Source organism: Panthera tigris, chromosome C1 (assembly GCF_018350195.1).
Source record: "Panthera tigris isolate Pti1 chromosome C1, P.tigris_Pti1_mat1.1, whole genome shotgun sequence".
In the NCBI taxonomy this organism is placed as follows: Eukaryota; Metazoa; Chordata; class Mammalia; order Carnivora; family Felidae; genus Panthera; species Panthera tigris.
The window spans coordinates 165,963,613-165,980,042 of record NC_056667.1 but is presented as its reverse complement, the minus strand read 5'-3'; the positions used below and the strand labels follow the sequence as shown (position 1 = coordinate 165,980,042).

The window sequence follows — 16,430 nt, the reverse complement described above, 5'->3', positions numbered from 1 at the left end:
GCCAGCATGTATTGATATTTAGTCAGAAGTAGGAGGTCTTCATTTGATTGTGGCCACTCTTGATACCTAAATGTTCACTGTATTAGTCATTTAGTTTGATAGCTTTATTATTACTTCTAAATTATTTATAGACAGGACAGGACAGGACAGGACAACCCCTTATTTCCTGGACCTGAGGTAGACAGCCTCATTTTCAGTATACCACTGACATTTGTTATTCAGTTTATAGGAATTCTGGTTCTGCTTTAAATGCATGTTACATTTAGCATGCAAAATTATGTAGTGCTAACTTGTAATCAGCAAATAGTTTTCTTTTTATCTTTGATGATGCCCACTGAGTGTTCTCTGAAATGTAGCTTTCATTCTCTCTGACCTGTGTGAGCTTGAGGTGATTACCTGGTTTTTGCTCTGGAAAAAAAATACCGTTCTATGTTATTTGAGAGATACCTATGGAATCCTTTTATGCAAAGATTTATTTGTTTATGTCATGAATCTTTATTGGCTTGCCTTCCATCATTCAAGAGGGATGGAAAAGGATAGATTCACTAAGGCAGTAGTTGTTAAAGTTTTGTAATTTAATTGCTTAAGGCAACAAAATGCCCTATATGCACTTTTAAACTAAAAATACCAACAACCTCTTTTTATGATTTAATTTATACATTTACACAGATGGTCATAGAAGGGGTATTCATCAACATCTGTAAAGGTTGAGAAAATGATGAATATTTGTAAAATGCCAGAATAGAATTACTGAGTTGGCAGATACAGATAAAAAATACAAAATTTGAATATCTAAAAGATATTCTCTTCAAGCTCGTTTTCTAAAGATCTAAACATTGAGTAATTGTCTTTTGCATAAATTTCCCTTTTTATAGATGAAGTAAATTCTTACTAATTTGGACTACATTAATTAGGAATTTGTGATAATTCAGGTATAGGGTGAATTATACTTTTGTTTGGTCCAAATCCTTTCTTCAAAGATAATGCAAATGAATGTTGCAAAGGAGATTGAAGCATGGAGATTTAAAATACCAATGGAAACAATTTTTTTAAGCTTACTTAAGCACTTTAAGGATGCTCATTAATATATATGCAATGATATAATTTAAAATAATTCTTACATATTTTAATGAATCACCTAAAAATCTCTGGTAGCTAACAGCATTTCTTCAAAAATGTTCTACTTTTTCAACCTTTTTTTTTTTTTACCATTTCATTATACGCTTCATCCAAATTAGTTTACGTTAATGAGGTTTTTCTGAAATTATAACCATTTCTTAATATCTAATACTATTCTCTTTTTTTAAAGCAAATGAATACATTTGTGACTTGGTTAACATTTCTCTGAAAGTCTTTTGAGTCAAGTGTTTGAACTTAAGTAATATCTAGATTTTATATTTCAGGTGAAAGAGACATTGTTCTGAGGGATGACTTATCCATTTTAGTTATCTGCACTGATCAAATTAACTGAATGATCAATAAATCACTGATTCTGTGTTCTGACCTGGGACTATCTTGATAGACAAGTGAGGGAACCACTGTATTTAAGAATTATTTTACCAGTAACTGAGTGACTGGTCTGTTCCGAATTTGTTCATTGCACATTGAGACTGATCAAGTAGCCAGACCCCCAAGATCATACCAGCTGGTGACCCTTTTTTCAACCCACTGCTTTGAATCACAGGCAGAATTCAGTCAGCAGTCTGGAAGAAGGAGGGACTCATTTGATTATGGCCACTCCTTACACCAAAATCTTCACTCTGTTAGTTACCTAGAACTCTGAAAATTCAGGGTTCTAACCAGTTATGCACATTTCTGATCTAGTTCTTGCCACTTGTCCCTTTGCTCACCACGCTGCAGCCACCATGGCTTCTTTTGATTTCCGAAAATCTCCCAAGCTACTACTGTCCCTCCCACACCTTTGGTCTGGTCCAGAGTCCTCTTTCAGGTGTCACCTCGGAGAAGCTTTTCTAGACTCCCTGGTCTAAACTAGCCACTCCCAGTAGTAATTTTATAACACCCAGTAATTTTCCTCCATGGAATGAATCACGGTTGGTAAAGATATCTTTATTTACATAACCGTTCATTTAGTATCCGTTTTCAGTGCATGTGCATACGTGCACACACACAAACAATTGTTGGCTCCATAAGGGCAGGGAGTGAGTATGTTTTGTGTATTGCTGTCTCCCTGGTGCCTAGCATAGTGCACACATATTTCTTGAATTAATAAGTGGTCCTAAAGGGAGATTTTTTTTTAAAGAGTAAGAGTGGGGGAGGGGAAGATAGGGAGAGAGAGAGAGAGAAAGAAAGGGAGAAAGAGAGAGAGAGAATCCCAAACAGGCTCTGCACTGTCAGCATGGAGCTTGAGGAGGGACTCCATCCCAGAACTGTGAGATCATGACCTGAACTGAAATCAAGAGCTGGATGCTTAACCCACTGAACCACCCAGGCACCCCCTAAAGGGGATTTTTTAATTTATGACACCCAAGGATTGGTTGAGAATTACTGAATCCATTCTCTGCAATGAAAACTATATCTCACATGATCTTAAAGGTCCCATCCCCAGACCGTTTTTGCCTCTAGATTATCCTAAGGAAATGAAGGTCATCTTTTATCAGAGTAACTAAGGGAGAGAGTCTATTCTGTTTTAGATCCTCTCCTCTGAAGGCCGTTTGGGCCTAGTGGTCTTATCTTTTAATCCTGGGTTTAAATCCAGGGTCTTTTTTCTGGTGGTATAATGTTGGATAATTACTTAACTTTTCAGTCTCTCGGGCTAATAACACTTGCCTTACATAGTTTCATGACGATTAAATGAGATGGTGTCAATAAAGTCTTAGCACAGTGTCTGGTACACAGAAAACAGTAAATAGTAACTATCTGTCACTATTTTTATTATTGAACTCAGAGTAATTTTTGTGACTTGTCATTGTGTTTGCAGTCTTCTGACTGCTATGTTCTCTCTATGGCTCCCATTCTTCAGTTCTTTGAAGTGATGAGTGAGGCACTATGATTTTTCTCAGGGCAGTAGCTATAAATAGGTTCTTTATTTCACACAAACATGGCTACCACTCCACTTTCTATGCAACATTATCAAATATTCTTCCAGGACACAAAGACCTCATATTATATTATTTTCCAGTTATTTTATGATGTTGTTTTGAAATTATAGAAAAATATTTTAACATTTAAGATGTTATTGTCCTTCAGTAAGACTATAGTTTGTCTTTTATAGTTGTGTGTATGTATTTTTAATTATTTTTCCTTTGTTCCTTTAGTTATCTTTCCTTTTTATTTCCCTTGATTTCTGTGTTTTATTACTTCCTTGTATATCCAGCTTTTCTGGTGTCTTTTCTATATCCTGTGCCAACTTTTCTTCCTCATCTTACCTATTAAATAGAGCTGTTTCTCAAAATTCTTTCCTCAGGTAGGTTTTTCTCCCCCTTTCTACTTAATTTCTCAGGAATCTCATCCATCCCCAGAGTTTCATCTATCATCTTACCATGTGGCTCCCAAATGGGTGTCTCTAGTCCCAGCCACTTTGTTCAACTACCATTTGCATTTCCAGTTTTTTGTTGAACCTCTGCACTGTGCCCATTAGCAGCCTAACTAGAAGATGCCCAAACTGAGTTTTCATCTTCCTCTGCAAATTTCTCATCCCACCATAACTGCATTTTTTGTTAATCATTTCATTATTTTCCCAGTCAATTGGGCCTGAAACTTTTAGAGAACTCTAATTACTTTTCTTCTTCTACCCTTACTTTAATTCTGTTGGCAAGTAATTGAGATTCTCCATCTATTCATTCATTCATTCATTCATTGATCCATGTAATCAGTATCTATGAAATAAATGCCTAGAATGTCTCAGGCAGCGTGCTAAGTATAAGAGATACAATGAAGAGGAAAAATCTTATAAGGGCAAGCCTAATGAAGGTTATTGTCTAGTGAGGGAATACAGGCATTAATCAAATTATTATAAAAGTTAATAATTAACTTTTAGTTGTGAGATGTGCTGTGAAGAAAGGAATTCAAAGAGTTAGGATGTAGCCTAGTCTGGGGGATCATGGAAGGCTTCCTAAGGAAGATGTTTGGACTAGGTTCTGAAGGATGAATAGGAATTAATTAGGAAAAGAGAAAAGGAATAGTATTTTAGGCGTGTGCAAAATGATGGTATACTATCATTATATTCAAGCCACACTCTATTTCAGTCCCTCAGAGAGTGACAGAGAGCTGCTACCATACGAAACTAGAGGTAGGTAAGAAGTAGACCATACAGATCTTGAATAGGGCTATTTTAGATTTTTAACCACAAATAGTGAAAAGGTGCTGAGGATGTTGAGCAGAGGAATGACATGATCAGATTTGTATTTTGAAAATATCACTCTGGCTGCCATGTGGAGATTGCAAGAGAGCAAGAGGGCCTTTGAGTGATCGCTAAAGAGGCTGGTGGAGTAAGATGAGGGCATTTTGGACTAAAGTGGTTGTGACAGGGACATAAATTATTAGCTGGATTAGAGAAATATCTAGAAGCTAAAATCTAGAGAACTTAGTAATTGATTGAATGTGGGTGTGGAGGTAGAATGTGACAGTGAGGATGATCCCTGGATTTGGCTCTTACAACAGATGTAGAGGGTTGCTACTGACAGAAAGCAAATGCTGGAAGAGCACTAGGTGGTTTGGGCAACAAAGTATAGACAAGTGATACCACTTGTTTGGTATCACAGGAGTTGGGTTTTGAACTTATATTTAAGTGCTTTGAGGGGCACCTGGGTGGCTCAGTCGGTTAAAGTCCAACTTCACTTCAGGTCATGACTCACAGCTCGTGAGTTCAAGCCCCGCGTCAGGTTCTGTGCTGACAGCTCAGAGCCTGGAGACTGCTTCGGATTCTGTGTCTCCCTCTCTCTCTGCCCCTCCCCTGATCATGCTCTGTCTCTCTCTCTCTCTCTCTCTCTCAAAAATAAATAAACATTAAAAAAATTTAAAAAAAGATAAAGTGCTTGAGTTATCCAAGTGGATATTCTAGGTCTGGAGCTCGGAAGAAAGACGTAGACTGGAGAGGTGGAAACCAGAAAATTATTGGTGTAGAGGTGGTTAGGGAAGTTGTAGTGTGGGTAAGACTCATCTCTTGATTGGAAGGTTTTGTCTGAGGAGACAAGAAGGCCTAAACTGAACTTTGGAATATATCAACATTCAATGATTGGGCGGGGGAGGGTGAGCCTGCGCATGGTTCTGAAAGGAAGGTGGGGGGATGCCAACCTAGGAAAGAGCTGAAAAAGAATGCCTTCCAAAGAGGAGGCGAGAGGTCAGCAGGGTCAGGTGCACCCTATTGCTCAAGCAAGATGAGGAATGCAAAACGTTCTTGGCTTTAGCATGTAGGGCATCAGTGTGTTGGTGATATCTGTTTCAGAGGATTAATATCGACCAGAATCAAGCAGAGGGAATGAAGATATGCATACAATTTAACAAATGAATCTGTGAAAAGGAGCAAAGTGACTGGGTACAAAACTAGGGGTGAAAGTGGGTTGAAAGATGGTTCATTTTGAGTTGGGGAGATTAGAGCTTGTTTAGACCCTGAGCATAAGGATTTGTTTGGGAGAGGAGGATTGAATATAAATGTAGCAAAGAAAAGGGATAATAGACTTGGGAAAGGCAAAAGAGAACAGCATCTCTGGGTTGAGAGGCTTGCCTTAATTGGAGGAATAGCTCCTTTTCTATAAAAAGTTCTGGCTTTTGGTTTATAATGCCCCTGAAATTTGAAATCTGTGTATTTAGGAAGACCATTACTTCCTGTCTTGCTATGGTAAGATCTTTCTAATTCTTACTCTCCTGCCTTTTCTTTCCTTCTAGTAGGTCTTTGCTGCTATCAGACTGTGCTGAACATAAGCCCTCAGTGGCTTCTCATTATCTACCTTATTAAGTATGCTGTTTGTAAACTACCTTCCCACTGCTTACTACTTAAGGCCTAAATAATGTGGCACTTGCCTTTCTAACCTTCTCTTCCACTTCTACTCTACCCATGCCCACATTTCACTCAAACTGATTATTCACATTTCCCTAAACATAAATTCATTTTTCCAGACATATTTTTCTTATCATAGTCTTCTCTTTATTGGGAGCATGATCTATTGCTTTCAAAATCCTTTCCATTATTGAAGGCCCATCTGAAGGCCCTTTCTTTTCTATAATTTTCATACCATTTTTTAAATCTTGGAGCAGGGGTGTTAATTTTGTTACCTGATTACCACAAATATACTTAGGGAAACATATAGCTAGAATATATCCATAATCACAAATTAGGGTATGGAAACTAGGAAAATCTTAAATTTCTCCTTCAATTCAATTTAATACTTAAAAAAAACAAAATCATGTCTAATTGTGAAAGAAGAAAAATAATTATTTGAAGCATCTAATGCCTATTTCAGCATCATGGGCAATAGCACAGCTTTGGAAACAACCTAAATATCCATCAATAAGGTGCTGTTGGAAAAAATTATGGTTCATCCATACAATGGAATAAATATATCCAACCACTTAAAAAGTTAGAAAAAATTTTAATTACTCATTTAAAGAATCTGTAAAATCTATTGCTAAGAACAGGCAAATGCAAAACAGCATATGTGCTATGTAGTCATTTGTCTAAAAAGGGAAGAATGGAAAATGCACACATATGTGTATGTTTGCTTGATAGGCATGTAAATTATCTCTGGCAGGACACACACAAAGTGACAACTAGTTGCTAGGTTTGAGAGGTAGACTTTTCACTCTGTATACTTCTTTTATATACTTTTCAGGTGTATGGTTGTATTACCTAGACAAAAAATAAACACAAGTTTTAAAGTAACAAAAGTAATGGTTATTGGACACAAAATTGAAAACAGTTTTAGACACAAAATTCTATAGAAATCTTGGTTGGTTCAAGTTCAAAGATTATAAATCTGCCCAATATTATAACTGTTAATTAATAAAATCATTCTTTTGAAACATTTCAGATCCTTCAGTGGAATTTGACTTTGAATCCTTTTTATCTCATGCCTGAATGATTGTAACAGCCTCCTTTTCTACTTTGCCCACCCCCGGCCTCCTCACCATACACACATAGCTTGTACTCCACACAATAACCAGAGTGATTATTTTATAAACAGAACTTAAACAAGGCTACTTGTCTATTCAAAACCCTGCAGGGATTTCCCATCTCCTCAGATTAAAGTCAAGATCCTTGCAATGGCCATTTGCTATTCCCTGGATCTGAAATGCTTTTCTCCCATCTACCTGGTTAACTCCCTCACTTCATTTAGGTCTCTCTGCAAATGCCCCCTCAATAGAAAGACCTATCTTGATACCTAAAATGGCACCCCATCCCATTATAGTCTACCGTACTTACCATTCCTGATTGTTTTTATAGCACCGCTTAACTGCTCATAAATGTATCATTTATCACTTAACACTACCCTTAAATATATATAAATTTATATTTTATTATCTATCTCCCATGCTAGAATATAAGTTTTACTATACCTGCATCCCACAACACTCAGAATGATGCCTAAAACATAACAGGTATTCAATATGCATTTGTTGAATTAAAGGATGAATGGACTGTCGGCATTAAATTCCTGCTTTTAGAAGATTTTTCCTACTCTGTCCCATATATGTATTAGATTCAATTCAAAAACATTTTATTGAGTCTGTACCATACAATAAGTACTTCAGAAGACTCAAAGATGAGTAAGACACAGTTCACATTAATTATTATCATACATTATATGAACAACCTTTGTTGTGACTATTATCGGTGAATAGAATTTTTAAATGTGTATTTATTTTGAGAGCACACACACATGCGTGCACACATGACTGGAGGAGGGGCAGAGAGAGAAGGAGAGACGAAGTCTAAAGCAGGCTCCCTGTTGTCAGCACAGAGCCCAACATGGGGCCCCATCCCACCAACCACGAGATCATGACCTGAGCTGAAATCAAGAGTCCGGCATTCAACTTACTGAACCACCCAGGCACCCCGGTGATAGAACTTTTAGACAATATCACACAGATTCAGAAACTAGAAGTCCACCTCGCTGATTATATTGGGTAAATTTATATTTTTTATATTTATGGGTATTTTATATTTTTTTTTAAATTTTTATGGGTAAATCGAAGTTATAGGCATTTTTATTTTAGTTTTGCCTCCAGTAGACCAATATCTTACATATGAGAACATTGACAAAATTAATCTGGAATGAAAATTTCTAGTTTACTCTTGTACTTTAGTGTAGAGACCACCTTAACATGACTCAGGTTAGCTAAGTGACTACTAAATATGTACAATTGCATCATTTTTACTTAGTTTTATCTGTATGTTTTGAAAGGATATGGTATTAGTCTTTACATTTACATATTCACTTAATTTTGAATTAGAAAATGTATGCTAGGTTTTAAAAATTGGTTTAGGGCTTGGAAGTATGAGTTTTACTAAAAACTACTTTGTAAAAGAGATTTTAAAATGAGTAATGATACATAAATAATATATTAAACATATATAACATATTACTAACGCCATTCTTCAACCAGTTTTCTGATCACTGCACTTTCAAAGTTACTTTGCCACTTTTGTCTACTTTACAGATATTATATATCAAATATAAGGAGACACAATGCAAATTCTAATTTTAGATTTATTTTGTATCATTTATGTAAATTTCCTTAATATGGGAATGGAAGTAAATGTAATACCTTCTAGACTGATTAAAAATTAATGTGTGGAAGCCTGGGAGCCTAATTTAAAAGACCATCAGAAGACTTGAATTAGTTAGCTATAGACTCACAGCTTTAATGTGTAGACCTGAATTATACTGCATTACTTATCATTGAGTACCAAAAATCACTCTTATAAAGCACATAATGGCAATCCGTTTCCCCACTGAAAGATAGCAGCACTTTCAAACATATTAGATACTTAGAATGTAACTGTGAAATCACTGTAAATTCTGAATTGCCCTTCTTTATATTTCAAGGTAGCTGAGAATGAGCAACTAAAATTTCCCAGTTTAATATAAGATGTGAAGATAATTTGGGAGAGGTAGATAGTTTCCACTTTTGGGAAAATCATAAAATAAGTGACTCAAGAATATTAAGTAATTATTACCGAATCCTTAATGTTTTGTAGCATACTATAAAAATAAAAGACGGTATCCATGTGTTGCATAAAAACTCTAAGATTTAAAAGTTCTAACACATTAGGCCCCATATGCATAATTCTTTGAGAAAATTAGGTATTTTTATAATTTATAAATGTTCTCATTATTTCATAGTCAAGATTATGTTGGTGTACAGAACACTAATTTTCCCATTTGGGGCATAATAACTTAGAGAATCTGGTTTATAAATGCATTCTATGTGGAGTTCATGATTAGCTCCCTTATGATTTGGGGGAGAAGTTAAGGGCATATTTTCCTGGGTTTTATTTACTTCATCTTGCCTCGATTGAACTGTAGAGCAAATACTAGGAGTTTACACATACATTTATTATTAAATTGACTCAAATATTGACCCCCAAGCCTAGACAACAAGATAAATATACCTTTCAAAATTGTAATGTAATATGAAATGGAGAGTAAGCAGTCTTATTTTCTTAGGGTAAGCATTTCAGATACTTTTTGCTTAATTCTTAACTAAATTCTCATGATGCTAAAGAAATTGTGACATTAAATAAATCTCATTTTCTTATCCGTTATTTATGTTGAAAGAAATTCTCATAAACCTTAGGTTGGTGGGGGAAAAATATTTTCAAACTACAATCTCTGTAATTTGTGATATTCATGAATAGAATTTGGAAATTAATATTCTGGAACAAACTTCATCTTGACACATATGTATGATTGAGTTGTTTTTTAACTGTGGCCTAATTTGAAAAAAAAAACGGAAAGAATAAGGAGGAGAGAGCAGAATTCAATGAAATGAAATGATTTGGTTTCATCTTAAAGGATCTGGGGCTCAGATCACAGTTGACATGGTCAAGTTCATATAACTAACTGTCTCTTTAATGCCCTGCTTTACTCAACCCTAACTGGAAACGTATGGTATAGGTGAATATTCAGGAGAAGAATCTTAGATTGCTGGAAATCATCTAAAATTAATAATCCACCTATTGGGTGCCTAGGTCGTTCAGTCGATTAAGTGTCTGTCTCTTGATTTTGGCTCAGGTCATGATCTCACAGTCATGAGAAAGAGGCTTGCGTTGGACTCCACACTTGGCTGGGCATGGAGCCTGCTTGGAATTCTCTCTCTCCCTCTCCCTCTGCCCCTCCCCTGCTTGTGTATGCTCTCTCTAAATTAATTAATTAATTACTTAATTAAATTAATAATTCACCTTCACATAATTGAAATATAAAACTCACTGGAAAAATGATGCAAAATTTTCTTCACTTGGAACTCTGCAAAAAACAATTTTATTTTTTTAAAGCACTTTAAAAAAAAGACTTTTTGCTGTATTCTCAATGATTTTAAACTCAAACTGCAGTGTTTTTCTAGTTCATTATGTAAATTCTGTCATAGTTGTTAGGTCCATTTATAGCTTCTCCATGTTTCAATATGTAAAGTAATTCCACCAGTGAATCATGTACCAGAAACATGAGCTTTGAGACTTTTAGCTGACTAATAGGCTACATTTGAAAAATTAACTTGATAACTTAAAGCCCACTAAAGAAAGAAATGAGCTAATTTGCCTACATGGGAATGTTTTGATAACGTGAACAAATATATGTGTAAAGCTCATGTTGTCAAATATTGGCATTTTAAAACAGCAGCAACCCAAGAACTCCACTTTTGTCTAATGGTATTTGATAGAATCTAAATTGAGCCCAAAGAGAATTAGCAGTCCAGAATGCACATCATTTCTTCCTAGAGAACCATGTCTTTTCTCTTTAGCAATATAGAAATATTTGGAGTTGATGGTTTTCTGTGTTTTTTTTTGTGTGTGTTTTTTTTTTTTTACATATGTACTCTAAAGCCATTGAATATGAAACGCTATGGCCGGAACTCTGGCATGCAGGAATCCAGAGCGCACCATTCACTCATTCCTGGAGTTACACAGTGTGGCGACTATGCACAGATTGTAGCAACCTGGAGTGTTTCACTTAGCTATAAATTAGAAATTAGCAAGGACATTATGTCTTTGTAAGCTAAAAAGCTCATATTGGTTATAATTTTGTCTGGACTTTGTTTTCAATAGATCCCAATAGATTGAGGATTGAATGAAGTAAATATCAAAGCCAGTAGTATGTCATTACTGATAGTGTAAGCCTTACAATTGCAAATACCAGCAGAAAGATTTACTAGCAATCTTTGGATTAAGTAAGCCTTGCTCTTGGGTGCATTTTATGTTTCATATGCTGTAGCTTTGTCTCTGAAAGTGTGTGATTTTGTCAATGCAACAATATGCAAAAAGCCTTTTAATAGTTAAAAATAGTCTGTGTTAAAGATTTAAATAATGATTTAGCTATTTATTAGTCTTTAGTTTGTTTCTTAATATGTTTAGCTGTAGTATTTTAAGTGCCATGCTTTTATCTCAAACAATTATTAAAGCTTCGATATAAATAATTTAGTTGTTGTTTTAATATAGGATTATAGTTTGGAGCAGAGGATAAAATCTGTGATGCAAAAGCATCATCTTACTGTATAACCATTTTCTCTACAAGATGCCTATGAAAAGAACATTTGTTGTTTTAATTGTAGAACACTATTATACATTTTCTGCTTTACAGGGGATAATAATTTTCAGAGTAGCACCATGTGACCCTCTTTCCCTGTTGTGCCCCTCCACATCACCACTTCAGAACCCCACCCCCAGAGCAGGCCCCAGCTGGAATGTCCCTTTGTCATGAAGCTTCCGTGATCGCCTCCAAACCAAAGAGATTTGGCCCTTCTCTAACTCCTATTCCTCTTTGTTGCTCTTTACACCCCACTTTACAATTCCATTCTCTGCTTTGAGTCGTAGTTATTTGCAAGCCTTTCTTTTCCTTCCAACCACTCTTGTGAGTAGGGGTCTTTATTTTTAATCTTTCTCAATGTCTAGCACGTAGCAGGTACTAAATAGTTTTTTGTGCAACAATAATAGTGTTTTCCCATTTTAATGTAGCCCATTTTTATGGTAGTTCATCTGACCTCTTTCTTATTTGGCCTTTTAGTGTATAGAGTTTTTCTGAAAAGTAACTGACCTCTTCTATTTCCCATGTAGCACTGCTTAACACACTGAAATCTAAGGTCTCAGAAAAATAGGCACCAATAGTTTTACTGATGCAATTTATTTAATGAAGGAAAGAGTTCTCATTAGTTTTCAAAAAGCAACCGGATGGGACTTATTGGTAAATAAATAGTTGAGGACTTTGTTCTTCCCCACTTTGTAAGTTTGTCTTTGGACTGTCCTTTCTATACAAAATGAGCACAGTTTAATGTCATGTTTCAAGATCCAAGGCACCTCTCTGAAGTCCAAATTAGGAATAAGGTAAAAACCAGAAATGGGAGTGCAGTGGATTTTAGAAATTTTTAGTGTTATGTTTTTTATTTTTGAAGCAATGCATTATCTCTGTCTTTAACTTTTTTGTTTGGACCAGTGGGGTCCACTGGGGAGGAGAGATGTAGAGATTTGGGGAAAACAAAAGGCTTTAGTAACAAAAATGGAGATAAACAGAAGAGAAAATTTCAGGATGTCATTTCCTGTCGAAGCTATTCCTCTGCCGGTAGATGGTCAGGTTGCTACTGGGGTGACCTGTGAGAGAAAGACCTAGATACTGATGAATTCTTATGTGGAAGTCAGTATGGTGGTTTAGGCGACTTTTGAATTCTGACAATTCTTGGCAAGAGGTTTCTTTGATCATTGCCAGTTAGGGGCATGGTAGCACTTTTGGCGGGGAAGCAGAAAGCAAGCCATTAGAGCTAGACAAATACATGTCTGCTGTTTAGTCACTGAGGTGTAAAGTAAGTCAGTTTGGTCAACCAGGTCTCTTAGAAGTGATACAAGAACCATTGTTGATTGGGCTTGATTGTGTTGCCTAGTTCATGGGTTTTCTGGCTCTTGTCCTTGTTTCTTTCGTTCCTCAACTAAGGAGAGTCCTAGATAATGAAGTCAGGTTAATCGTGTTACTATTTAACAGTGTCTCAGTTTCACTTGAAGATTTGCCCAGGATTTAGAAGCTGTTGACACTGCCCCAGACACAGTACTGAGGATAGCAAAGTTCTAGTACCAAGAATACCACACGGGAGTTGGAAAGATGCAAATGTGAGGGAGTGATGCCTGCCACTATCTTTATTCCACAGTCCTTCCCAAATAACATTCAGTAGAAGCTAAGTTCCCTTGGTGCACTTCTCTCCATGCCCCAAAACTCAAAAGGGAAGTGGATCATGGCTATGGAGAGTTCTTTCCATCTTGGCATCCAGTGAGGCATCACTTAGCTGGATCTTTATCTCAAGTGCTAATTGATGCTGTTAACTTTCTGCAGTGATGCCAGGAAATTGTAATTGAGGAAATGACACTTTGCTTATCTTGTGCTAGGAGGTTTTATTTAGAGAACCGTACGTTTCATTAGCCGAAGGGCACTAAAGTAACATCACACTATTTAGTATACTGGAAAGATGAGTTATTAGGTCTCCTGATACCATGTAGAAATTGTTATATACCTAAAAAGTAAGACTTTCTGAGCTCTTCAGCAGAAGGATCAGGCCTAAGGTACTATACTAGTATATTTTCCATGAATTAAGTAGTTTTTTCCTACTCATAGAAACTTCTATTAAGACATACTCTTTCACTGAGTCATTAAAAGCAGCATGCTTTTTTTGTAACTTTTCCCTTTTAATAAAATTATAATGTTAACTTAGTGTGAGTATGTGTACGTAAATGTGTGGGCAAATCATTAAATAGGGGTATCCAATGTAACATTCTACAGAATGCTTCTACACCTACCTGTATGCTTCTACACCTACCTGTATGGTGTACCTGAACGGCTTCTACACCTACCTGTATGACTTTTGACATGTTATTTAACTTCTCTGTGCCTAGTTTTCTGTTTGTAAAATGCTAATTGATAATGGTACCTACCTCACAGAGTATTATGAGGATTAAATGAGCCAATACACATAATACATTTAGAACTATGCTTGGCAGTGGTTCAGTAATATTAGTCATTATTATTATTACTTCATGTTATCAATTTTTAAATTTTTATTTGTATATTTTCTTAATTTATATCCAACCATCTATATCAACTAGACTTAACCGTTCTTAGTTCATAATACATAAAGAACTTATGTTGTACTTTTCTCCTTCCTTGGTATCGTTATTTTTTTCCAGCTTGACAGAGATCAACATGAGAAGTCCTTAAGCAAACCAACTATAGCAAACCAAGTCCTTAAGCAAACCAATATAAGTCAATACAAGGCTATTGACCTTGGGTGATCAGGGTTCAATGCTAAGAAAATCACTTACATATCTTTAGTTGAAATACAGAATTAAAACCTGGCTCCTTCTGTCCATTTTTACTCCCATCTCCCTACTTACACATGTGTGCACATTCACACATACGCACCCCATCTGTATTCAGCTTGCTGAGGAAAATGAGTGAAAACACTAGTGCAACCATCTTCAAACACATACATGTATAAGGAAAACTGACATTTTATAAAGTTTTTATTTTAGAAATTCTCTAATGAAAAGTCATTTTATGATAAGTTTATCATCTATTTCTCCTTTATAACTAAGCTAATATACTAGATAATATATGTTTTAATTTGTTTTTTTGTTGTTGTTGTTTGTTTGTTTGCTTCTGCCAAATGCATGTTTGTATTTTCAGGTTCTATTCAAAATGAAATTGAAGCAAATATACTTAGATTCTTTTGTTAATATGTTTATTAGTGCTAGATGCCCAAAATATAAAATCTGTGTTCTTTAGGCAGAGAGAGATTTTTCAAATGTCAACAAATTGACCAAATGTTTTCTTGTTTTACTCTAATCTGGTTTTTGTTTTTTAAAGATTTTTAGTACTCACTTGTCTTGATTTCTTCCTTTCGATCTAGTATTGAAGTCACAGTTCCACCTATACTTTGTGTATAAGTGAGTGAAACCCTAACTGCTTTGACTTCAGAATCTCATCTGAGATGAGAAACAAGGATTGTCCCTACCTCCTCTGTGGCTTAAATTATCTGTTCTTGAGGGGCGCCTGGGTGGCTCAGTCAGTTAAGTGACCAACTCTGCCTCAGGTCATGATCTTATGGTTCATGGGTTTAAGCCCTACATCAGGCTCTGTGCTGACAGCTCGGAGCCTGGAGCCTGCTTCAGATTCTGTGTCTCCCTCTCTCTCTGCCCCTACCCCACTAGTGCTTTGCATCTCTCTCTCTCTCTCTCTCTCTCTCTCTCTCTCTCTCTCAAAAATAAACATTAAAAGTTAAAATAAATAAATAATAAATAAATAAAAATAAATTATCTGTTCTTGGAACTGGAATCATCAAAATGATGCATGAAGCACATGTAGATGACTCTAAAACGTAGCACCATTTCCACCCACCAGCAAGTTGCTTTGTCACGTCAGTTGCTCTCAGAGCAGAGCCCAGAAGAAAGTAGATACAGGGCAAACAGGCTTTTAGCTGAAGGGAAACAAAGTGGGATGTTTGTGGAAGGACATACCCAAAGCAGCTTGATGCCAGCTAAATGTTTGAAAAGTAACCCCAAAGGGAGTGTTGGGAGGGAACTGATGACAAAGCTCACCTTCATCACAATTGTGGCCTGGTGCTGTTGTCCACTCACGTAATGTCTGATTTTAAAAGACACAGGTCCTCTGTGCTATAGAGAAGGTTTCAATGTACGAAAACCCCTTAGATACTGGTTGGCCACTTCATGAAATGCCAAAACCGTAGTTGAGTGCTGAGTTGTAAATGTCCGTGGTGCCTATGAATGAATGTATATTTTCCTGCATGATCATCCATTGTGGTGTTTGTAAGTAGCAAAAAAAATGAGCCTGATTTGTTCTCCTTTGTAGAGCCAGGCCGAGGCCCACTACAAAGGAAGTAAACATGCCAAGAAGGTCAAAGCACTAGAGGCAACGAAAAATAAACCCAAAATGGTTTCTTCCAAGGACAGCGCAAAGGCTAATCCCAGCTGCTCCATCACTCCAATCACAGGCAACAGCTCTGACAAATCAGGTCAATGACACTTTTTGTTCTTTACATTCTTTGTGTTTCTCCTGGTCCCCTGCCCCAACCCTACACTCCTCCCCTCGGCAGTTGCATGTTACTCTCCATGATTTGTTTTTATGATATTAATATGTTTCCTTCACAGGAAGGGTTATGTGTTTGCACGGAATCTAGGCATTTGATATGTTACCATTCCATGTTGTTAAATATATACATTTAAGTATATATATGTGTGTGTGTAAATATATATATATATATAT

At 36.1% G+C, this 16,430-nt stretch overlaps 1 protein-coding gene across 11 annotated transcripts in view; it reads left to right on the top strand.

Moving 5' to 3' along the window:
- ZNF385B (zinc finger protein 385B) overlaps positions 1-16,430 on the top strand; it is a 445,637-nt gene that overhangs the window by 398,269 nt on the left and 30,938 nt on the right. For all 11 annotated transcript variants that reach the window (XM_042994813.1, XM_042994814.1, XM_042994809.1 and 8 more), the window contains one exon: positions 16,017-16,179. In XM_042994813.1, the coding sequence (XP_042850747.1) occupies positions 16,017-16,179 (163 nt within the window). The remainder of the gene's footprint in view (positions 1-16,016; positions 16,180-16,430) is intronic.